This window comes from Mobula hypostoma, chromosome 18 (assembly GCF_963921235.1).
Source record: "Mobula hypostoma chromosome 18, sMobHyp1.1, whole genome shotgun sequence".
Lineage (NCBI taxonomy): Eukaryota > Metazoa > Chordata > Chondrichthyes > Myliobatiformes > Myliobatidae > Mobula > Mobula hypostoma.
The window spans coordinates 28,736,300-28,761,998 of record NC_086114.1 but is presented as its reverse complement, the minus strand read 5'-3'; the positions used below and the strand labels follow the sequence as shown (position 1 = coordinate 28,761,998).

At 40.0% G+C, this 25,699-nt stretch overlaps 1 protein-coding gene across 2 annotated transcripts in view; it reads right to left on the bottom strand.

The window, feature by feature from the left end:
- LOC134358428 (serine-rich coiled-coil domain-containing protein 2-like) overlaps positions 1-25,699 on the bottom strand; it is a 782,366-nt gene that overhangs the window by 192,360 nt on the left and 564,307 nt on the right. For both annotated transcript variants that reach the window (XM_063070650.1, XM_063070651.1), the window contains exon 8: positions 14,963-15,049. In XM_063070650.1, the coding sequence (XP_062926720.1) occupies positions 14,963-15,049 (87 nt within the window). The remainder of the gene's footprint in view (positions 1-14,962; positions 15,050-25,699) is intronic.

Here is a 25,699-nt window from a genome sequence, read left to right as displayed (position 1 = left end):
GACAGTTGGAGAGAGAAGAGAGAGAGAGGGACAGACAGTTGGAGAGAGAAGAGAGAGAGAGGGACAGACAGTTGGAGAGAGAGGAGAAACAGAGGGAAAGGGAATTTGAGCTGGAGAAGTTAAAGATAAGGGCCGAGCAGGGGCTCGTGCCGAACCAAGGTGGAGGGTTCCGGGCGACCCAGGAGGTTAGGCTGGTTCCCCCATTTGACGATACCGATGTGGATCGGTACTTTCTCCATTTCGAAAAAGTGGCCATAAGTCAGGAATGGCCGAGGGATAAGTGGGTTGTCTTACTTCAGAGTGTACTGAAAGGGAAAGCCCAACAAGCTTACTCCGCTTTATCCCCGGAAGATGCCCAGAAGTATGAGGTGGTGAAGGAGGCCATCCTCAGGATTTATGAGTTGGTCCCGGAGGCATACCGGCAGAGGTTCCGGAATGCGAGGAAGCGGTGGGACCGCACGTATTTGGAGTTTGCTCGTGAGATGCAAACATATTGTGAGCGTTGGTGCGCCTCGAAAGGGGTAGAGGGGGATTATGACAGACTGCTGCAACTGGTTCTGATTGAGCAGTTTAAAGGTTGTGTCCCTGAGGGTATGAGACCCTACCTCGATGAGAAAGAGGCAGCCACGTTAGCCGCAACTGCTAAGTTAGCGGATGAGTATGCGTTGACGCATAAAATGAAGGTTGCCCCGAGTAAAGGCTACCAGAAGGGTAGTCAGGACGGCGGGGAGAGTCCGCCGGAAAAGTCAGAAAGTAAGCCGGGGACTAGTGAAAAGGATAAGGTAGACCGGGAGCAGTCTGGTAGGAAGTCTCCTGGGGTCGTCTGTTATAATTGTGGGAAAGTCGGACACTTTGCGTCCAGGTGCTTTGCCCCAAGGAAGGAGACGGGGAAAGGAAAAGCGGAAATTTTGAATGGCTGTATTGAGCTGTTAAGCGAACCGCTAGGGAAGGACAGGTCTGAAAAAGTCCAGGAAGGGCGCGAGAGGTTTATCTCGGCCGGACTGGTGTCAGTGAAGGAGAGGTTAAAACCAGTTCCAGTACGGATCTGGAGAGACACAGGAGCGTGTCAGTCACTAATACTGAAGAGTGTATTAGAGTTTAGCTCAGAGACCCAGACTGGGGAGGTAGAGGTCGAAGGTGTTGGGGAAGGGACAGAGTCAGTCCCTTTGCACCAGATACATTTACAGAGCAACCTGGTCTCTGGACTAGTCACGATCGGGGTGAGGTCCGAATTACCGATGAAAGACGTGGAAGTCTTGCTCGGTAATGACATCGCCGGAGGAATCGTGTTCCCAGTCGTGAGATTGACGGGTCAGCCTGCCAGCATGGAGGCCCCGCCCGCGATGGTGAATTTGGCTGAAACATTTCTGCCAACCTTGTATGAGACAGGGTGTAGTGAGATAAGAGGTAGTGAGGGAGCTGGGACGGACGTAGCAGTAGCCAGGAAAGAATTTGTGCAGACGCAAGAGCGAGACGAGGGGCTGATGGTTTTGGCCGAGACAGCTCTCTCTGACACAGCCTTGACAAGGGAACTAGTAGGCTATTGTGCGGATGAGGAAGTGCTAAGGAAGAAAGGGAAATCAAGTACAGCATCCGCAGATGAGGAGTGGGGGGTGGTGCAAAAGAGTTATGGGGATGAGGTTTTTAACATGGCCCACGAGGTACCCCCCGGTGGACATTTTGCGGTGCTGGAGGAAACAGTTGGTGGAATCATGAAAGAGAGTTACCGGCTGCCCAGGGGGAAAAATGTTATTGATCATGACCGACGCGAACTGAGACGGTCACCGGCTTTTGATATGCTAACAAACCTAGTCGGTGTTAGCGTGGAAATCAATGAAGCTAGGGGCCCCTTGATAAGAGGAAAAAAACATTTTGAAAAGATTAGGATGGGATCGGTCAGATGGGAGAAGGCTATTGTTTTGGCCAGGTCTACTGATAAGGTCTCTCCCTTAATCCCCGAAGGAGTAATTAAACGACTCGCACCCATGTGTTTGATTGTCCCGAGGAAATGCAAAGAACTGGGACGTTGGGTTATGTCGGTTACAATAGGGCAGCCAAGCAAACAACACCCATATTTTTTGAGTAATTCAGTGACTAAAGGGCTGATGAACACAGAGGTGTGTATTGGCAATTTAACACGGCTGTCTGAAGCCAGCTTGATAGTGAACCTTGGAAAAAATGAATTCGGCCACGCGAATGTCACTTACCTGGGAATTGTGGTGACACAGGGGCAGCTGGCAGTGATGCAAGCTACAGTGCAGGCTATCGCTGACCTCCCAACCCCGACAGACAAGAGGGCCCTCAGAAGGCTTTTGGAGATGGTGGGGTACTGCAGGAAGTTTTGCAATAACTCTGCGGTCAATACCCGTCCCCCTCCTACTAAGCCCTTGCGAGGGAAAATTGAGTCGGAATGGGACGACCCTTGTTGTTGTGGTCCGGGACAAAACCAAATGAGAGGTTACATTGGTCGCAATTCATCAGTGTTTTTGGCCACTATGAAGTTTGCTGAGTTGGAGCCTGGTCTAAGGGATTATTAATAACACGTGTAAAAGGAACAGAAAATGTGATGACTGTCTGTCAAGGTGTTGACAATTTCAAATTCTCTGTATTAGCTAAATAACTGTTAAAGATGTATATTGTGTATGTATCAGATAATGTAGTCATGTTTGTAATTTTTACCTCCCGGTAAAAATCCTTAAAGGGGGGAAGTGTTACGAGAATACACATAAAATTAAGATGTTTGCTGGCCTGGGCTAGCATCAGTGGCATCAGCAGTTGGTCTGCCACCTGCCCTCAGGGGAAGGAGAGATGAGGAACAATGGAGCAGCGTCTGGAGATGTGTAATGAAGGGACGTGGGAGAGAGAGAGCTGTCTGGAGCGGCTCCCCCTTTGAACCCTGAACTGTTTGAAGTGATGGACAGGCGATACCCCAGCAGGGGGATAAAAAGGGACAGGTTCGCTAAGACAGGGACACACGCCACCCGAGGTAACGAGACCCTGGAAGCGGTGCGCCTCTCACGAGTGGGTGAGAAGTATCAGACAATGACCAGGGTGGAAAGGTACGATCAGCGGGAACCCGGTGTGTGTCCGCCCTTGCCTGGGTGCCGGGTTCACTGCAGAGGATCGACCGCATCTGGAGGAGGGGTCACAGTCGGTGACCTCAGGTGACATCACCAAGGACCCGCCCAAAAGTTGCTTGTGAGCAATCTCGCCGGTCTGTGAGTGAAACAGTGTTCTGAATGATCAGTTGTTCCTGTTCTATCTCTCTCTTCCCCCACGTTGTCCACCGCCATGGCAACGATTACTGCGAACTGAACTACTAAACTGGACTGAACTTTGAGTCATTTTGAAATTGGTCATTTACCCCTAGACAACGATAGAGCTTGATTGATGCTGTTATCTTAATTCTGTGCACATGTGTGTTTATCATCACTGAACTGTTGCATTTATTATCCTTTCGATTACTGTGTTGCTTGTTTCTTTAATAAAACTTTCTTAGTTCTAGTACTCCAGACTCCAACTGAGTGATCCATTTCTGCTGGTTTGGCAACCCAGTTACGGGGTACGTAACACTAGCAAGATCCTACAACTTATGTCCGGAAGGATACTTCTAAGTGAAGCTGTATCTGTTTATCCTGAGGGATACTTTTAAATGAAAATGAATCTCTTTGCAAAGGACCTAATGGGAGAGACCGCCTGGCTAGATGCAATCTTAAAAACTCTCACAAAAGGCTTCGTGGGTGCGTTCACAGAACAGGGTTCTTTCACAGCAGGGCAGGGAGGGGATGGGTTGTGTGATCAAGTCCCTCAATTATTGTAGTAGTATACCATCCCAGGGAAACCACAAGAGTAGCAACAATTCTATTAGTTTTAAGGAATGAAATAGAACACTACCTAATGCATTGACTGTGAAAGAATGAAAGAAGCGGCATTGTACCATTTATTCTTGTAATTTTTTTTATCATGAGTAATGTTTATTTTGATTAAAAAAAATTTAGAAGTTGCATTTTTTCCAGTCACTGAGGCCATGAGCAGTAAGACATTTTTTGCACTAAAATTCCTATCACATTCGCCAAAGATATATTTTTGCTTTGTTTTAGCTCAATTACATGGGACTGTTGATTCCAAGTGGATCTCAGAGGCTTAGGTCCATAAACCTGGCTTCCTTCTAGTAAATTCACAGACATAATCTTTCAAAGTCTACAAATCTTCCACTGGGAAATGTAAACAAGATTCACAACTGTAAATACTGGGAGTCAGAGTCCAAATGGAAACAAGCCCAATTTAACAATAATAATTTACATCTGTATAGCATTTTTAACAGAGAAAAGCACTTCATATAAAAGCAACTTCAATGTATAATATGCAAAGGCATTTAAACATTGCCAGAACTCTCTAAAATGTAAACAGCACCAACAGCATCAGGCACCAATGGATTCTCAGGCTAGTGGGTTGGACAGAGCTGATATTGCAATTCAACACAAGCTCTAGTTAAGATTCGAGATCAAGTATTGCATTTACATTCTAGTGACTGAATTGCCTGTCTTAAATCTTATTTGATCCAATTACATTGCATGTGCACACTAAATATAAAGCTTTGAAGATAACACCTAAAGATGATTAATAAGTAGGTTTAACATCTATAAATATAAGGATGTACATATTGAGTCAGAATGTGTATAGATAATTGTGACTTTCAAAATCTATAGAGAATAGCTAAAGTGAGAAAAGACCCTGACTCATACCCAAGCAATTGTTGCTATGGTGATGCACTGAGTGATGAAGACACCAAAGAGGTCTCCAGATTACTGATCTAAAAAAATGAAGCTGTCAACAAAGGGAAGCACACCAGACTACCAGAGCACATAACTGGAGGACTGAGACTAATTCATTGAGAGATTAAAAAAAACAACCAGCTCAAACAGAAAACTTATAAATAAAACAAGAATGCATTCCAGCAAAGCACCCAATCTCACTCTCTCATATGTACACCCCACACACACACACACACACACACACACACACACACACAGACACACACACACACATACATATATACACTACACACACACCTCACATAAAGATTCCTCCCGCCAATTTAGTGCCCAATTATACTTTTGATTCACGTTCCCAATGATGCCTCTTTTGCCTCTATTTTGCCCCAAAGAATCCATTATGATCTTTTCAAATAATTATTTCATGAAACAGAAGAAATTTTATCGTAAGGACCTTCTGGACAACAATTTACAATTTTCATTTAACTCAGTTAGTTGCTAATAAATTAATGCACCCCAATTATGCTCCCTGTATGCTAACTATAATTTTGAGCTGGCTGCTTCAAAGAATTGTTAATTGAAAAGGAAAGCTGTGATTAACATCAAGGATTCTATTTGTGGAATCATTCAAGAATGCAAATGTGCATGGTGACTTAAATCATGGAACATATTGCTCAACTATTTCTATTTACTTATAATGCAGGAGGTGGCCATTTGGTCTGCGCTGGCCTCCATCAGTCCCATTTCCCTTCCCATTTCCTGAATTTGTGCAATTTCTTTTCTCAAATATACCCGTCAACTCCCCTTTAAGTTTTTTTCTCACTTACCTACATTCAGAGGTAATTTGGGATGTGGAAGAAAACCCAAATACCCAAGGAGAACTCAAGCAATCACAGAGAGAACATGCAAATTGAGTTCAGTATTGAATCTGGGTCAATGGAGCTGTAGGGCAGCACTATTTGTTGTGACACCGTGCCATCTTTTTAGTATCCACAATATAGTAAAACATCCCAAAGTAACCTTTGATGAGCTTATGTTAAGCTAAAGTATGAGGACTTAAGGACTGCACAAGGTCACAGCTGGAAGAACTACTGACTCACTGTGACCTTATGCTTCTAACTCTTCTATCCCCCCTTCTAACTGTGACTCATCATTTTTCTTCTCCAGTCCTGATGAAGAGTCTTTTTCATACTGAAAAAGCCTGGCATACTGAATTCCTCCAGCATTTTGGGTATGTTGCTTGGATTTCCAGCATCTGCGGATTTTCTCTCGTTTGTGATTTGACTCAGTAACCTTGGGTCTACCTAAATGGACTCTGCACATTCGGCTTGTGATCATGTGGGCTTCCTCTGGGTGCTATGGTTTCCTCTCACATCATAAAGGTGTGCCAGCTGATTGTTTAACTGGCCACTGTAAATTGCCCTGGAGTGTCGATATATATGTTGGTGGGGGGGGGGGGTGGCAGAGAAAGGGGAGCTGATGAAAGCAGAAGGTGAATGAAAAAAATAGGATCGATGTGGGATTATTATAAATGCATGGTTAATGGTCAACATTGACTCAGGGGGATAAAATGCCTGTTTCATGTTGTTTGCCTTTATGACTATGAGAATTAAAAGGGACATAACATAAGATGAATGGGTATTTGCATGGTAGCAATTTGGAGAAGGTTGACAAGGTTTAAAAACACTGTGATGGAAAATAATCCTGCAATTAAGGGTATTGCACACAAAGGTATAAGTATGCTGAAGAGACTACACATTAAGGAATTTGGAATAAAAAACAAAGTGATGGAGATGCTCAGTGGGACAAGCAGTACCTGTGAAGGTAAAAGAATGGTTGAGACCCTGCATCAGGACTAAGGATACACTATGGATCAGATTAAGACTATGCATTTTGAATCAGCAAGAAAAATCTTTAGGAAATTGCAGATTCCACTTATAGAGATTATGGATATTTAATGTAAGTGAAAACTTTGAGGTGAAACTTTTTAAGAAGGTAATTCAAGAATGTGAGGTGAGCTGTATGGATGGCACCTAGTGCTAGTTTTGCCTCAAAAGTTGAAGAAAGTAGAATGGAACACTGGAAGGAAGAAACATGACATATGTGGGAAGCAGCTTGGTAAAAGAATGACCACATCTGGTGAGGAGAGGCTAAACAGGAACAAAACGGACAAGCAAGTGGAAATCAATATAGATGAACTGGCATAGAATAACAAGACAAAAACATCTTCTGAGAAGAGAAGGAGATAAAGCAAATCCCATTGAGATATGACAATACATTTGTAATGAAAATACATTAGTATGGCAGAAGATTTTAATAATCTCACTGTAGCAATTAATCCTCAGAAATTAATTGATTCAAAACACATGCAATAAGAAATTAATACAGGTTTCCCCCGCTATCCGAAGGTAGAGCGTTCCTATGAAATGGTTCGTAAGCCGGAATGTCGTAAAGTGAAAAAGCAGTTACCATTAACTTATATGGGAAAAATTTGTGAGTGTTCGCAGACCCAAAAATAACCCACCAAATCATGCCAAGTAACACATAAAACCTAAAATAATAGCAACATATAGTAAAAGCAGGAATGATATGGTGAATACTGTTACGTACCCCGTAACTGGGTTGCCAAACCAGCAGAAATGGACCACTTAGTTGGAGTCTGGATTACTGGAACTAACTAAGAAAGTTTTATTAAAGAAATAAGTAACACAGTACTCTAATCATAAGGATATAAATGCAACAGGTTAGCAATGATAGAACATACATGTACACAAAACTAGGATAATAGGAATCAATCAAGCTCTATCGCAGTCTAGGGGTAAAATGATCAGTCTCAAGTGACACAGAGTTCAGTTCAGCTGAGTGCAGTTCGCAGCAATCGCTGTTGTGCCGTTGGAGAGAGAAAGAGAGTGAAGGATGATATACAAATCGAATTCAGACAGACCTTGATGTTCTCCGCAGTTAGCTTTTGGGCGAGCCCCTTTTTTAATGTCTTCTGAGGTCACCGACTGTGACCCCTCCGTTCTGGATACGATCGTCCTTCTGCGGTGAACCCGGCACCCAGGCAAGGGCGGACACACACACCAGGTTCCCGCCAATCATACCTTTTCACCCTGTGCGTCTATGGTCGGTCCCGCGACCAGACCTCCAAAACTCCCACCAACCTGTGGGGGCACACCGCACTTCCAGGGTCTCGTTATCTCGTGGTGTCTGTCTTGCCTTAGCGAACCTGTTCCTTTTATCCCCCTGCTGGGGTATCGCCTGTCCATCAAACTTCAAACAGTTCAGGTTCAAAGCAACCAGTCTGACAATACTCGGAATTATGTCTCTTTTTGTTAATCTCTCTCGTCTCTCATTAACATTTCTGAATTCTGCTCCATTGTCTCACTTATCTCTCTCATTAGCATTAATCTTCTGATAACTTGGTTTTTCATCACAATACACATCCTATATAAGGTAGAAATACATTTCCACAATTATTGCCGCACTGTTCTCCGTAGCAAAAATCTCACGCAAGCGCACTCAGCAGAAAATCTCACGCAAGCACTCTCCAGTAACCTTTAAGCTATGAAGCTGCCAAATCATACCAAATAACACATAAAAATACACAGCCAAAATAAAGTAGAAATAATGTATGTACAGTGTAGTATCCTTGACGGGAATTGGGAAGACAGCGCCAAGCACACTGATGATGGTGATAGGCTGAGTCGTCGGAGGCTGGGGTGCTGCAGTGGCCCCCACCCTCCAGGCAGCGACCCGATACCGATCCGCGAAGCATGCAGTGGTCCAGCGGTAGCCGGGACACACCCAGTACATCTTTAAGAAAAAAAGCCGAAACGAACAAGCTAATTAATTAGGTGCCTCCCGGCACGTAAATGTCGGCCCAGATTGGATCAGACCAGGGCCAATATTTACGTTCCGGGCAGCACCTAATTAATTAGCTTGTTTGTTTCGACTTTTTTTCTTAAAGATGTGCTGGGTGCCTCCTGGCTACCGCTGCATTCTCCGCAGATCGGTATCTGTCAGCGGCCTGGGGGTTGGGGTGGTGGAACACTGGGGTATCATCTGTTTCCATCAGGGCAGGCAGGTCATCTTCTCCTATGTCTGCCTGCCTCGATGTCGAAGGTCGAGGTTCGTCGTCTGTTGTGGCTGATGTGGAAAGCTTGAAAAACGACAGTATGCTTGACTGCTTAGCCTCGTGCATTTTTAGATCATACAGTTCTTTGTAAGCACTCAAACCATCCTACAAATATGCCCTAAACCGACGTACTCTTTCAAAATTAAAGTCGTACTTTATCATTGCAGCGAAAATCTCACTCAGCTGCTTCACGTTCAGTTCCTGGACGACTTTACTTTTTGTCCATTTGCTACTGCATTCAGTTTTGATTGTTATCCTTTCCTCTTCCAACTGCATCAGCTCTTGGTCATGAGATGCCAAAACCTCTTCCACATCATCTTTGTCAGCTTCCACAAGCCAAACTCACTTTGTCCTTACTTCGTTCACCACGATCAAAACGCTTAACTAGTTTTCCGCTAAGTGTAACACCCTTCTGAGCTTTTTAAGGCTTTTCTGATACCTTAGAACTCATCTTGCAAACGGCTGCTCACAGGCACGTGTTTAAGCAATGCCAGCTAGAATGCCGTTCCGAATCCGGGGGAGAGCGGCTGCTCAGGGCACGCACTGCTTTTTTCACCTGCTGCCTTTTCTCATAACAGTGAAAACACCTCCTGTTAATGAATACAGGTAACTAATGTAGCTCTTTCGTAACAGTGAGGTTTCGTAAAGCGAACGTTCGAAAAGCGGGGGACACCTGTATATAATGTCTAGCAATGAAGATTATAAAACATTTCTGAATTCTGGTGTATTGTCAATAGCAGCGATACAAGTTACGAACTGTATAATCAGTTATGGGTTTCAATGCCGTAATGAAAGACTCAGATGAAAATGAATGTATTAATTGATAACCCTCTTCCATAAACCTTTGAAACCAAGCGCAAATAATGCAAAAGCAAAACTCTACAGATGCTGTAATCTGTATCAAAGAGAAAATGCTCGTAATGTGCAGTACATCAGGCAGCTGCTATGGGGATAGAGTTAATATTCAAGGCCAATAAACTGCACCAACATTGTGGAGAGATAAAAGATAAAGTAAGTTTTAATAGACAGTGAAAGAGTGAAAGGGATGATGACAAAAGGAAAAGCAGTTGAAGTTGTCATCCAAATTATTGCAGGCCACCATCTGATTCAATTTAATTTGATGCATTTCACTGTATGTTTCAATGTTTTGATGTATATATGACAAATGGGCATGATAGTGTAGCAGTTAGTGTGACATTATTAAAGCTCAGGATGCCGGAGTTCAGAGTTCAATTCTGATGCCACCTTAAGAAGTTTGTACGTCCTCCTTGTGAATACGTGGGTTTTACCCTATATTCCAAACACATATTAGTTGGTAGGCTAATTGGTCATTGTAAATTGTCCTGTGACTAGTCTAGGTTTAAGTAGGTGAGCTGATGGGCGGTGTGGCTCATTTGGGCTGGAAGGGCCTGTTCCATGCTATATCTCTAAATAAAAAAAGTAAAAATAAAGCTAATCTCTTGAATCTTCATCATATGTGCACTAGTTAAATTGGACTACAAAACATTAAATCAGATCACAAATGAATTATACCCAAAGAATTACAATCAAGACTAATAGAGGAACTTCACATTTGGGAATTGTTAACTTAAAAACAATAGATGATAGCCTTATCCATTGTACAAACTACAGATTACGAAAACTAAGGATACTACTCCAAATATAGAAGTGGACCATGCAGCCATTTAGCATGTCTACTATGAGATAAATATGGACATCTTTCTACTGATGAAGGTCATACATAAAACATTCAGTGACAGTGCAAGAGTGCATCCTGCCATGGAATCCAACACCAATCTGTGGATTAGGAAAACCTAATGAATTGATGCTTTAGAGTGAGATCAAACCTGACTAGCTCTGGATTCTGGTATGCATGGTGTTCACTTTAAATTGTTTATAAAACAAATTGGGATAAATTTTTAGCAACACACATAAAAGTTGCTGGTGAACGCATCTGCAGATTTCCTCGTGTTTGGGATAAACTTTTGTTCCACATCTGGACCTAAATGGAGAGATCAGCATATGGAGTAACAAAAAACATAAAGGTGCCAAATATGAAGTGATCAAGTGCAGATTCTCTTCTGAGCTGCAGATTGACAGTTGCACTCTACTGAGAAGACTTAGAATGCATGCCCTAGTCTGCTTCAGCCGAATCAGGAAGGAAATAAAGATACAATAAAGCAAATACCTCAACACTTGTTCTGAAGATAAAATGTTCAGATCACATGAAAACTTAACACCACTAAGCAGGGCAGAGATGAGAAAATGGAGAATTAGATAAAATGTAGAAATACATGGTTCAAATAATACTCTTATTATACACATTTTCAAGTCAACCACTTATATCAATGCAAGATACCCAAAGGGGATAGTGAGGAGGAATGAGAAAATGACTATGTCACTAAAGGGCTGAAGAGTTGTTAAAAAACATTACTGAAGACAGTCACAGAAGTGATACCTTCAATTAACCCAAAAAAAGGATATTGTATCAATAACATCTGTCAAGACCCCAAAATGTGCATGATCGTCAAGTCTATGTTTAGGTCCAAGAAGAATCTGAAATAAAGAACTCCAAGCACTCACTGCGCTTCCTACGTTTGTACATATGACACTGCACAATCTGCAAGTTACTTCATTGCAGGCCAACTTTTCTAAATTCTGAGACTTTATTTCTCTCATCAAGGAAACTGCCCGAGCAGCAATTTCTATCTCTATTCACAATCAATCAATGCTCATTTTACAATATTACCTGCATGTGTAAATAATACTTACATAACTAAAATGCAGTTTCAATTATTGATGGAAAAATATAGAACAGTTCAGCACAGAAACATGTTCTACGGCCCACAATGTTATGCTGAACTAACTAAATTGGTAATCAAATGCCCAATTAAGCTTACCCCATTTGTCTACACAATGTCCATTTCCTGCATATCCATGTGTCTTCCAAAGAGCCCCTTGAATGCCTCTGGCATATTTGCCTCCTCCACTATTCCCAGGCAGCCACTATTCTATGTGTTAAAAAAAAACCTCCCTCATACATCTCCTTTGAACTTATCCCCTCAACTCAAATGAATGCCCTCTGGTATTAGACATTTCAATCTTGGGAAAAGATATCTCCTCTATCTATGGCTCTCATAATCTTCATAAACCTCTATCAGCTCTCCTATCAGCCTCCACTGATCCAAAAAAAAAATCCCAATTTGTCCAATTTTTGCTTACTGCACATGCTCTCTAATATAGGCAGTGTCCTGATAAACTTCTTCAGTACCCTCTCCAAAGCCTCGACTTCTTTTCTATAATGGAGTGGCCAGAGCTGAATACAATGCTCCATATACAGCCTAAAAAGGTTTATAATGGTGCAACATGGTTTCCTGAGTTTTGAACTCAGCTCCTCAACTTATAAAAGCAGACATGCTATATGTCCTGATGTATTGCTGTGCAGTGTGGTTTGCCAGCTGCACAGAACAGAACAGGAAGGACTTGCAGTGGGTGGTGAGGGTAGCAGAGCGGGTTATTGGCACATTACCCTCCCTCAGAGACATTTATACTGGCAGACTTCAAAAGAAGGCTACTTGTATTTCAAAGGATCCCACTCATCCTGGACATCACCTGTTTTCCCCTCTACCTTCTGGGAAGAGATACAGAGCATTAAGGACGAAAACAAAGAGACTCCTTAACAGCTTCTACCCACAAGCAGTGAAATGTATAACACCCCTTTCCCTTCTCCTGCCCCCCACCTAAGACGGCGGCAGCTAAATGCATCACACTTCCAGGAATGGCAGGTGTGCAATAGTCCTACCCCCTCCATCCATAGATTATTAATTTTGGACTGCACTCCTGAGGTTTTAGAGTTTATTTTATGTATATATTCTTTGTCATGCTGCAAAACGTTGAGCTGCTAAACTGTGTTTCATTGCTCCACAACAATGACAATAAAGATATTCTTCTTCTTCGTCTTCTTTGCCATCCCATTAACATGTGTAGCCACTTTCAGGGAGCTATGGGCATCGACCTCAAGATCCCTCTGCACATCAACACTGTTAATGGCAAGACTGTTAAGAGTCTTTCTATTAACAGTGTACTGCCTCTTTACATTTGATCTCCCAAAGTGCAATCCTTCACGCTTGGCTAGATTAAACAGCACCTCTTATATCTCTGCCTATATTTCTAACTGATCTATATCCTGCTGTATCCTTTGCCAGACTTCTATGCTATCAAAAGCACTACAAATCTTTCTATCATCTACAAGTTTACCAACTCACCCATCTACATTTTCATCCAGGTCATTTATATGTGTATCACAAACAGTAGAGGTCCCAGTATGAATCCCTGTGGAACACTACTGGTCACAGACCTCCAGCTAGAATAAATCCCATTGACTACTATTCTTTGTTTTCAATGAGCAAGCCGGTTCTGAATCCAAACAACCAATTCACCATGGACTCCATGCATCTTAAATCTTCTGGATGAGCCTCCAATGAAAAAGATTGAGTGGGTTATACTATGAGAAGTAACATTCCTAAATTTTGTCAGTGAATGGGACGTGGAATGCAAGGGTCCAATCAAAACAAAAAGTATGATTTCTACTGAGTTAAAGGGGTTATAAATTTGAGGTGGTATATTGTTAGCAACAAAGAAAGTGCTGAGGAACTCAGCAGGTCAGACAGAATCTGTGAAGGGAAAAAGAGTCAACCTTTCAGGTCAAGACTCTTTATTTTGTCACTATTAGGCTTTATTACCATTTATTGTAACTCCTTAAATTCTATGTGGTTCAAGAGGGTCTTGCACATATTGTCATGATAATTCCATCCCTGTGTTCACTGAAAACATCAATGAAACTCCACTTCCAAAGTATAATCAATACACAATAATTATCATTCTTACACAGAACCTCGGCAAACTTCTATAGATGTGTGGTAGAAAGTGTGCTGACTAGCTGCATTACAACCTGGTATGGGAACACCAACGCCTCTGAGTGGAGAATCCTACAAAAGGTAGTGCATTCAGCCCAGTACATCACAGGTAAAACCCTCCTAACCATTGAGCACATCTACATGAAACATTGCCATAGAAAAGCAGCAGCCATAAAGATCCTCACTACCCAGGCAATGCTCTTTTCTCACTGCTGCCATCAGGTCGAAGGTACAGGTGCCTCAGGACTCGCACCACCAGGTTCATGAACAGTTACTACCTCTCAACCAACAGGCTCTTGAACAAAAGGGGATAACTATGCACATTTAAGGACTCGGTAATATTGGTATTTCATGCTCATTATTTATAGCTATTTATTTATATCTGCATTTGCACAGTTGTTTACTGTTCCTGATTCTACAGTTTACAGTTACAGTTCTATAGATAGATTTGCTAAGCATGCCCACAGTAAAAGAATCTCAGGGTTGTATGTGGTGCTATGTATGTATTCTGATAATAAATTTTACTTTGAACTTTCAACAAAAGTATAAGACCATAAGACATAGGAACAAATTAGGCCATTCAGCCCATCAAATCTGCTCCACCATTCAATCATGAAGTTAGAGCGCTTACAACCAGATCTTGCTCTTGTATCATGTAGATAAGACAATGTGAATATGGATATAAAAAACACAAGAAAAACTTGAATACACATTACACTTAAACTACTTATCTTATCATTCATTTGTTATGTGCTATGTCATATGACGTTGGCAATCAAGGTCTTTCCATGACCATGATTGTTCTTGGCAAATTTTCCCTATAGGTCAGAATAAAGATGCTCTCAGTTTATGAAGATTTTAGCTAGACAACTTATTGAAAGAGTGTTATCTTTTTGAGGAGCATTTAATAAACAGTATTTGGAGACAAATAAATCAAAAGAATAGTGTCAGTGCAGCAAAATCTTATGAGCCACATAATTATTAATTGTGCCGAAATATGCTATATAAGCTTAAATTTAACATGTGAGGATATTTTTTCCTGATGCATTTTCAATGATAGTCTATCAATCGGAATTATGTTTAAATATAATTCTAATACTAAACATATGGGGAAAAAAAGGTGAACAATCTACCTTATCTGTAGAGTTTATAGCCTCAGCTTGTTCCTGTGTTGGTGAGACTACAGCTATTAAATCATTTACTGAGGAACCATCACCATTCTGAAAAATAAGAAGAGAATTAGTGGTTGAGACAAGTTACACACAAAGGTAAAGGTAATAAAAGCATGCACAGCAAGGTTATATGTTTGATATGCATATGCCTTGATTTAGGAAATCGATTTTCCAATTCTTAACACATCGATTGTACCAAGACAGAAATAGATGAGCAAGCACATTGCTTTCAGCATTTGTAATACCAGAAATGGGTAAATTTGTCTAGTGTATGTGAGCATGTATATAAACACATCGACATACACAAACATTAAATGTGTCAGATCTTCCGTCCTAGCAACAGGATTCTTTGCCAGTGCAAAGTCCAGTGCAGCACTGGCTTTGGCAGAAGGTGTCATGTTCCACCTGTGATAATGAGTTTCTGTGCCTTGCTCCACTAGACAGTGGTGTCCTATACTTCCAGAGGATTCACAGGCTTTTGTTGGAAATTCTGTATACTGAAAATCTTTCGCAAGTACAGCACCATTGGAATGTATTGGAAAAATGACCTTCAAGGCCTGGATTTTTATTTGATTAAATTCAATGATCTCAGGATTAGCAAATCTGCCCCAATAGCTACTTGTACACATTTCCAGGAGAGGGATTTAATGTTAATTTACCCTCCCAAACAATATGAGAAAATGATTCATTTCAAGCTTTTACCATCCTATCTGAAAAAATAATGTATTATAGGCTGAAGATTTTAAACCTAGGATGATCATGAACTGAATTGTATAGCTCTCCATTGTTTAAGTAGCTTAGCTGAAAGATTGCATAGAACTTAATTTTAAAAATGGTACATCAAGTAGCAATTCACAGGAGTAAAAACACAAAATGCTGAAGGAATTCAGCAGGTCAGGCACCCTGTGCAGAGAGAAATGAGCAGTTGACATGCTTTTGCTAAGGATTTCAGCATGTTAGATTAGATTAGATTATGAGGACACGCTATCCTCTTTTATCATCATTTAGTAATGCATGCATTAAGAAATGATACAATTTGTTCCTCCAGAATGATATCACAGAAACACAAGACAAACCAAGACTAAAAAAAAACTGACAAAAACCACATAATTATAACATATAGTTACAACAGTGCAAAGCAATACCATAATTTGATGAAGAACAGACCATGGGCATGGTAAAAAAAAAAGTCTCAAAGTCTCTCGAAAGTCCCATCATCTCACGCAGACGGTTGAAGGGAGAAACTCTCCCTGCCATGGGCTTCCAGTGCCACAAACTTGCCGATGCAGCATCCTGGAAGCATCCGACCACAGTCCGACTCTGAGTCCGTCCGAAAACTTCGAGCCTCCAACCAGCCCCCCGACACTGAGCACCGAGTACCATCTCTGCCGAGTGCTTCGACCCTGGCCCCAGCAACAGGCAAAGCCGAGGATTTGGGGCCTTCCTGCTCCGGAGATTCTCGGTCGCACAGTAGCAGTGGCAGCGAAGCAGGGCATTTCAGAAGTTTCTCCAGATGTTCCTCTGTGCTTCTCACTTCCATCTCCATCAAAGCAGGATTGTGCACTGCCCCTATTTAACAAATATGATATCAATTTGGAGCGGCCGCGCGCACTGCATCGCGCCGCCATCTTCTCCTTTCCTCCTCTCAGTCCTTTGTCTCCATTTCACAAGGTTAAATTTGATCATAAACGGAGATCATAAACCTTTCTTTTCTGCAAATGCAGTTTTCAGTTTAGTAAAATTAAGGTGGAAAGCAGATATTTTGATCTAAGCTCAGGATTATCTCCAAAGGTATGAATTCAGTTCACCTCTTGTACTATAACAGAATATTTTAATAAATCCGGAGGGTACATTAAAAAAACATTCTAGTTAGAAGCTAATGTTTAAAAGTCAAAACAAAATAAACGTAATCATTAATGCTAAGCCACAAGTATCAATTACTCTTACTCTAACCACAGTAAATTAAAATCAATTGTTGGTTCAAAGCCTTTTAATGAAGGGAGATATTAGTATAACATTACAATTTCAGACATCTGCAGTCTATAAACTGTTCATTTTACATAAAAGGGTCAAATAAAGACAGAATATATAAAGTTTCTACAATGCTTGCATGAAGAGCTCATCCAAAGTCTATTACTAGTGCAAAATCAAGCCTGAAATATTGACGGCCACATGGTATGGCTCTAGAGAAACTCAAAAATTTCATAGAAAACTGGTCTTAAAAGCTTTTCAAAAACTAAACACTAATTTTGAATTCAAAATAAATCATCCGCTTTTCAGATTCTTGACAGGTAAATGACTCCAATATCAAATTGGGGCCATAAAGGTAGAACATTACTGACATGACAAATTGGAAAAGTTATTTAATTCCACAGACCACTGCCCAGGGAAGCAACTGATTAAGATTCTGCATTTGTTCAGTAAAACTAGGGTAGGTGTCCTCAACTGAATCGAACATGGTTCAACTGTCACTGGACAATGAGTAAATAAGTAAGCAGAATGATGTGTGGTTTTGGTTTGGGATAAGAGATCAGGAAGTGTTGATTAAAATATGGTGCAAATATTAGTGATAAACAAAGATACTGTTTTCTCTTGTACTACCCTCAATGCAATATTGTAATGGCGTGATCTGTATGGATGGCATGCAAACTGTACCTTGATCTATATGACAATAATAGATTTACCAATTTATTTTAGTCTTGATTTTTGTTTTTATTCTTCCTAGCAAAATATATAATCTCATATTTACCCACTTTATTTTTCATCTGCCACACTCTTGCCCACAAGCTTAACATGCCCACAGACCTTACAAACTCTGCATCCCGCTCACAATTCACTTTCCCAACCACTATCAAATTCAAGTAACTATTTAACTTTTTAAGATTATATTTATACGAATAATCACACATTTGGGTTCAGTGATTGATCTATTTTCTTCCCAACATGTTGAAACTTAATGTGTCAACCTCCAATTTATCAGCTTTCAAGTGCTCAATATATTTTCATTCCTGGAATAAGATTATGACTCATTACTTATTCATTAGGAGTCAGCTATGATCTAATGAACAAGAGCTAAGTTCTGAAGTGAAGCTTCACCATGACTCTGAAGCATGTCTAAACATAATTTCTGTGGCAGAATAAATTAATCTGGTTTATTTCTTCTCTATATAAATAGTAGAGCTTTGTCAGTCAAACCAAAGACTCATTTCTATCACTCAAATCACATTGACTAAGAAAATTTCTCTCCTTAGTAGGAATACTGTAAATATACATAAACATATAATAAAGGATACAGTCATATACTGAAATCTATATCAAGTGGCAGCATTTTTTATTGTTTTGTTTTTTTTAAATTAAACATGATGACTCTATTATCTTGCAACTTTATAAAAAGTCTGGTCAGGCCACATATGGAGTATTGCACTAATTCCTGGTTGCCCCATTACAGGAGGATGTAGAGCATATGGTGAGAGTTCAAAAGAGGTGTACTGGGACACTGGTTGAATTATAAGATGTGCTATAAGAAATTGAACAAACCAGGGTCATTTTCATAGAGTGGTGGAGACTGAAGGCAAACCTGATAGAAATCTATAAAATTATGGGAGGCATAGATAGAGTGGATAAGACTATAGGACCAGAATTAGGCCATTCAGCCCATCGAGTCTGCTCCTCCATTTCATCATGGCTGATCCCGGATCCCTCTCAACCCCATACACCTGCCTTCTTGCCATATCCTTTGATGCCCTGACCAATTAGGAAATGATCAACTTCCACCTTAAATATACCCACAGACTTGGCCTCCACTGCAGACTGAGGCAGAGCATTCCACAGATTTACTACTCTCTGGCTACAAAAAAATTCCTCTTCATCTCTGTTCTAAAGGGTTGCCCCTCAATTTTGAGGCTGTGCCCTCTAGTTCTGGATACCCCCACCATAGGAAACATCCTCTCCACTTCCACCCTATCTTGTCCTTTCAACATTCGGTAGATTTCAATGTGATCCCCCTGTATTCTTCTAAATTCCAGTGAGTGGAAATTCCAGTGGATAGCCAGCGTCTTTTCCTCAGGGTCATTCATGTAAGGTAATGGAGTAAGTGTACGGTAGTGGAGTAAGGTTAAGGTAAGTTCAAAGGAGATGTGTGCATCAAATTTTTTTTGTTACACAGAGTGTGGTAGGTGCATGGAATACATTGTCAGGGATTGTGATTGAAACAGGCATTTAAGAGGTTCATAGATTGGCACACGAATATGTAGAGAATGGCAGGATGTGGACCATGTGCAGACAAAAGACATTAAGTATAATTAACCGCACAACATTGTGGGCTAAAGGGCTTGGTCCTCTGCTGTCTTGTTCTATGTTCTAAGGTGCAGTTCAGATAGACAAATACAGTACAAGGCCCACGACAAGGTAGAATGGCAGTTCAAGAATTCATCTTTTTGAATATAAGAGACCTGTTCAAGTATCTGTTAACAGTTGGATGGAAGCTATTCTTGAGCTTGGTAGTTCATGCATTCAGGCTTTTGTATCTTCTGCCTGATAAGAGAGGGGAGTAGAGAGAATGACTGGAATGGGAGGGGTCCATGGAGGTTAGTTTATTTGATGAACTGGTCTATATTCTAAATTCTCTGCAATTTCTTGATGTATTGGGCAAAGTAGTTGCATGACAAGGTGTGATGCATCTGAATAGAATACATTCTGAGGTGCATCTATAACAATTGGTAAGAATTATCAAGAACATGCCAAATTTCCTTAGCTTTGCAAGGAAGTACAGGCATTGGTAAGCTTTTTTTGGCCACAGCAATATCATGGCTGGATCAGGCAAAATTGTTGGTAATATTTACACCTAAGAACTCGAAGCTCTCACCATCTTTATGGCAAGAGCTTCAAATTTTTTGATGTTGCAATCAATGGAGAAGTTAATTGGAATTAAGGTGAAAAACGTTCCAAAGATTGAAAAGACACTACAAATGTACAGGTTTACTGTTGAAAGTATCCTGACTGGTTGGATCATGGCCTGATACACCAATTCCAAAAGGCAGGAAGATAAGAAACTGCTGAGAGTAGTAGACTCTGCCCAATACCTCACCAGCACATCCCTCCTCACCACTAGTAGAATCTCAAAGAGGGAACGTCCAGGATTCTGACCATCTGGACATGCCATCTTTTTGCAGCTACCATCAAGCAGGAGGCATAGAAACCTGAAGACCCACACCAGCAGATTCTAAAACAACAACTTCCCTTTAACTGTTTGTTTTTTGAATTAACTGGCAAAACCCTAATTACTACAGTTTACCAATACTATGACCTCTTTGGTCTCTTGCACTTTTTTGATCTATTTATGTTTTCTTGTAAAAATCATGTATAATGTATGTTTAGTTCATGTTTATAGTTTATATTACTTTGTTTTAATGCTGCTTGTATGATGCTCTGTGCCTGTAATGTTGCTGCAAGCAAGTTTTTCATTTCATCTATGCATTTGACAATAAACTCAACTTCGGCTTTGAATCATAACTTACACAAAATTTCAGTTCAGCTCAATGATAATGCCACTAAATTTCCTTAGGGTGGCATATCATATCCAACTGTCTTCAACAATTATTTTGTTATATTACAAGGTCACAAGTTGGAATATTAGCTGATGATTTCATTATGTTTAATTCCATCTATAATGTCTCACAAAAAGTAGCATTTCATGACTGCATTCTGTTAAACCTAGAATACACGTGCAAACAGAAAATGGGTATCCTGCAATGTGTCAACCATCTGATGTAACCAGTCAATGTGCCATCAAAGTACAAATATTTCACTATTTACAACCCTGAAATTCATTTCCTTGTAGGTATACTCAGTAAATTCAAGAACCATAATATCAGAATCAGGTTTATTATGTGACATGAAATTTGTTAACTTAGCAGCAGCAGTTCAATGCAATACATAATCTAGCAGAGAGAGAAAAAATAGTAAATAAAATAAAACATAATAATTAATAAACAAGTAAATCAACTGCGTGTATTGAATAGATTTTTTTAGAAATGTGCAAAAACAGAAATACTGTTTATTAAAGAAAAAAAGTAAGGTAGTGTCCAAAGCTTCAATGTCCATTCAGGAATCGTATGGTAGAGGGGAAGAGGCTGTTCCTGAATCACTGAGTGTGTGCCTCACAGGATCAATTAAAAACTGGAGCCAACAGGATGGACAAGGCAACCAATGTGCAAGAGACAGCAAACTGTGCAAATACAAAAGAAAATAAAAGAAATGATAATGATAATAAAGTAAATAAGCAACAAATATTGAGAATATGATATGAACAGTCCTTGAAAGTGATCCATAGGTGTGGGAACAGTCCAGTGTTGGGGCAAATGAAGCTTAATGAAGTTATCTTCACTGATTCAAGAGCCTGATGGTTGAGGGGTAACAACTGTTCCTGAACCTGGTAGTATGAGCCCTGAGGCTCCTTTGTCTTCTTCCTGATGGCAGCCGCAAGAAGACAGCATGACCTGGATGATGGGGGGCCGGGGTGGGATGGGGGGGGTGGGGTTGATGATGGATGCTACTTTCCTGCTACAGTGCTTCCTGTAGCTGTGCTCAATGGAGTGGAGGGCTTTACCCTTGATGGACTGGGCCATATCCACCAGCTTTTGTAAGATTTTCCATTCAAGGGCATTGGTGTTTACATAACAGGCTGTGATGCAAACAGTCAATATACTCTCTACTACACATCCACAGAAGTTTGTCATAGTATTAGATGTCATGCCAAATCTTTGCAGAATTCTAAGTAGAGGTGCTGTTGTACATTCTTCATAATTGCATATACGTACTGTGCCCAAAACAGGAAGTACAAAGTTAACAGCTGCATTGGATTACCAAAGATTTGCAATGCTCAAGGAGAAGAAATTTCCTCTCTTAGTACCGAACAGCATGTTCAATGAGGAGAAATATATATTTTCTGCTCTGTATTTTCTAACTTAGAAGCACAAGAGCTAATTTCACTGAAATATACATAACAACCTTGGTGCTTAAAGAAACATGCAGTGATGATATTTGTTCTGCTGGGGTACTGAGAATCATAATCACAGTCTCAAAATAAAAGACCAGCTGTTCAGTACTAAGAGAAGAAATTTCTCCTTGCACATTGCAAATCTAGATTGAAGGCAGGTGTGAAGGCTTAATTACTGAACACATCAAGTAAAAATGAAGAGATTTTTGGACATCAGAAGAATCAAGGTTATGATTTATTGTCACTAAGATAAAAGATCAACCATATAAATTATTGAATGGTGATAACACACGAGGGGAAAATAGATTATCCTTGCTTCTATTTCATATTTTCAATCATGTACCTAATATTCTAGTCAGCAGTAACATTGATTACATATCCTCTATTGTTGACCAATTTTTCTCAATATTTAAGCCCAAATGATATCAGCACTCTTGTGATCATACAATTGACCAGTACTGATTATTTGTAAGATTATCAAATTTTTAGAACTCTTGTACAACAATGAATGAATGAATATCCTGTGCATTGTTTATATAAATGCCAAAAGGAATAAAAAAAATAATGAGGGAAGAAAATAGGATGGCTGAATTGATAAAATGACACTTCAATTTTGCACGTCATTTATTCCACACTCATGTTAATCAAATTCGAGGAAAACTGCTTATGCTCGAGGTGGCTCAGTGATAAAAATATGAACAATGTAAATATTGCTATTGCTATCTGATACCAAGCAAAAATCTTTGAAAATCACAAAAGATTTCAAAATCAATCGGAATGACAAGGTAAATACTTTGAGTGGAGATTCTTCATTAGATTTTAAATGGAAAGTTAATGCCCAAAATGTAAACCCGTTCTTTTAAAAGATCAATACTTTAAAGATTAAAAAGATGCTGCAAGACACATTAAGTACTGTAATGCTTTCATTGTATGGATAACTGAAATGTATCAGTAAAAGGTAACCTTGGCCTTTGAACAGAAGTACAATAGCAAGATATCTGTTTTGATATAATTAAGCAAAAATGAAAATTCAATATAATGGAGGAAAAGATGGCGGCGCAACACAGCTCGCAGTGGCCACTCCGGTGGTGATGTCTGTTATTTGTCAAGTAGGGTGTCGTGCATAATTCTGATTTGATGGAGACGGACATGAGAGCACAGAGGAACATCTGGTGAAACTTCTGAAATGCCTGCTTCGCTGCTGCTGCTACTGTGTGGTCCAGAATCTCCAGAGAAGGCCCCGAGTCCTTGGCTTTGCTTGTTGCTCAGCGGCCGGGGTGGGGTCGAAGCGCTCGGCAGAGGATGGTGCTCGGGAGGCTGTGTCGGAGGGGCTGGTCAGAGGCTCAAAGTTTTCGGACGGACTCAGAGTCCGCTGTGATTGGGTGCTTCCAATGGTGCTGCATCGGCAAGTTGGCAGCGCTTGGAGGTTCATGGCAGGGAGAGTTTCTCCCTTCTGCCACTTGCGTGAGATGATGAGTCTATCGGGACTTTGATACTTTTTTTTTATCATGCCCATGGTCTGCTCTTTATCAAATTATGGTATTGCTTTGCACTGTTGTAACTATATGTTATAATTATGTGGTTTTGTCAGTTTTAGTCTTGGTTTGTCCTGTGTTTTCCTGTGATATCATTCTGGAGGAACGTTGTATCATTTTTTAATGCATGCATTTCTAAATGACAATAAATGAGGACTGAGTGTCCTCATAATCTAAATCTAATTCTAATACAAAGCCATAAAATCCAATCAGGTTACTTTTCACAGCACAAGTCTTAAACTTATATGATTTTTACTGTATTGATAAAATATTTACAAATTAAAATGGCAGACACCATCTGTGGAAGCTTCATTTTGTTCCATGTAATATGAAAGTTCGGCCTTATGAAAAAAGTAATGGAACTGGTCTCAGAGCTTCGGAGTGTTCATGATTAACCATGAAGAAAGGCAAGAATGTGAGCAATCGTTTCTATTCACAAGACAAGGGTTCAGGAGTAACAGCATGAATCTTTAAAAGTTCACTGGAAGGTGTCAACGTACTTTCTAGATTATTACATTGTGTTGATTCACAATCTTCCAGAACTATAATTTAAACAACACTCTGTAGACAGCTTTGAAAAAATATTTACTTCATTACAATTGTTTTTTTCACACAGCATAGAAATTCTATTTGCCACCAGGTATTCCATCTTACAAAATTGCATAAAAACTGGAAATGAATTTTATTTTAAATTTCTTCAATCTTCAGTATAACAGGCTAGAGTGGTTTAAGGATAGTGATCAGAATGATGAAAGCTTTCAGACTAAAGATGGCTGATCTGCATTCAGTTATCTACCTATAGTGAAAATCTAGTTCATATAAAATCACAATACTTGGGGAAATTTCATTTTGTTTTATTTAATATTACTGTTAGCTTTTTGAAAAATATGATAGATCTAGTCTCACAGCACCTGAAAGTGAAGATGAGAACATGAAACAAACAGTACATGCAGAAATTCAGTGACTCTGTGGCAATATTATACGTGCCTTAAAATCAAATAGTTCATCCTGCTCTCCTTGTATGTGAAATAGGAAGTACACAATTCAGCATTAAGCCAAACTCCACTCAACAGAACACAGGAGTCAGGATATAGCATCCAGGCTCCGGGTGCTTTACTTGGGTAGCATGCACATTACAGCAGGGCCATATTGCAAAATGATGGCCTAAACACAGTTCTTAGCTTGTTTTAAAAAATGTCTACAGGAAAGAATGAAGCAGCTGTTCACCATGTTCTTTGTCCTTAGGATGATCCAGAGTAATTCAAAGCAAATACAGCATTTTTGAAGCTGTTCCGTACAAAGTGGGCATAGACCTAAATCTAATAAAGTGTACTGGGATGAAAGACCAGTGGCTATGAATGAATAGTGTTTTCTGAGGAATGAATAATGGTCAGAATATCGTGATAATATTCTATACTTGTTCTCAAAAAAATGCAAAATTCTTTCACTACAGATATAAATTTTCTGGCCTGATGGCACCATCTTGAATCCACTCCCTTCACACCATGATACTGAACCAAACTGACATCTGACTGTCCCTGCTATTTCTGTCTTTATAGAAGGACTCAATATGAAAGTACAGAGCGAAGACTTCAAAGGCAAACAAATCTGCAAGGGGATTATAAATGCAAGTATTTCAGCCCAACAAGACAAAAGCCTATAAAGAAGTATTTTACAGGAAAAGTAAGCACTGCAGCAGTTTACTAAGATCTTTTTAATGAATATGTTGAAAAAATAAGAAATGTTCCAAATAATTAAACTTCTCCATAACTATTACCTACTTGCAGCATTAAACACTTCATGATTAGAGCTTCAACTGTCCATGAATAACCAAGAAAACCACTGCATGATTGTATTAATAACTGAGGATAGCATTCTGTAGGAGAGAATCTCAAATAGGAAGTGCCATCTGATCCATCTTAATAAGGGAGCTGTCATGACACCACGAGAGATATAAACCACACAAAGTATCTTCTTTAAGTGTATATTTTTAAAATTCGGAAGGTGGGCGAATTGATCTCTGAATGTTTTCTTTGATAGAAGAAACAAAGTGTAAAATCTGCATCTGCCTAGGGAAAGACCTCTCTGTTAGACCATAAATTGGGGATGGCTTATGTTATCCCCATTCCTTTAGCATCTGATATTATCTAAAGAGTTTATCTAGTG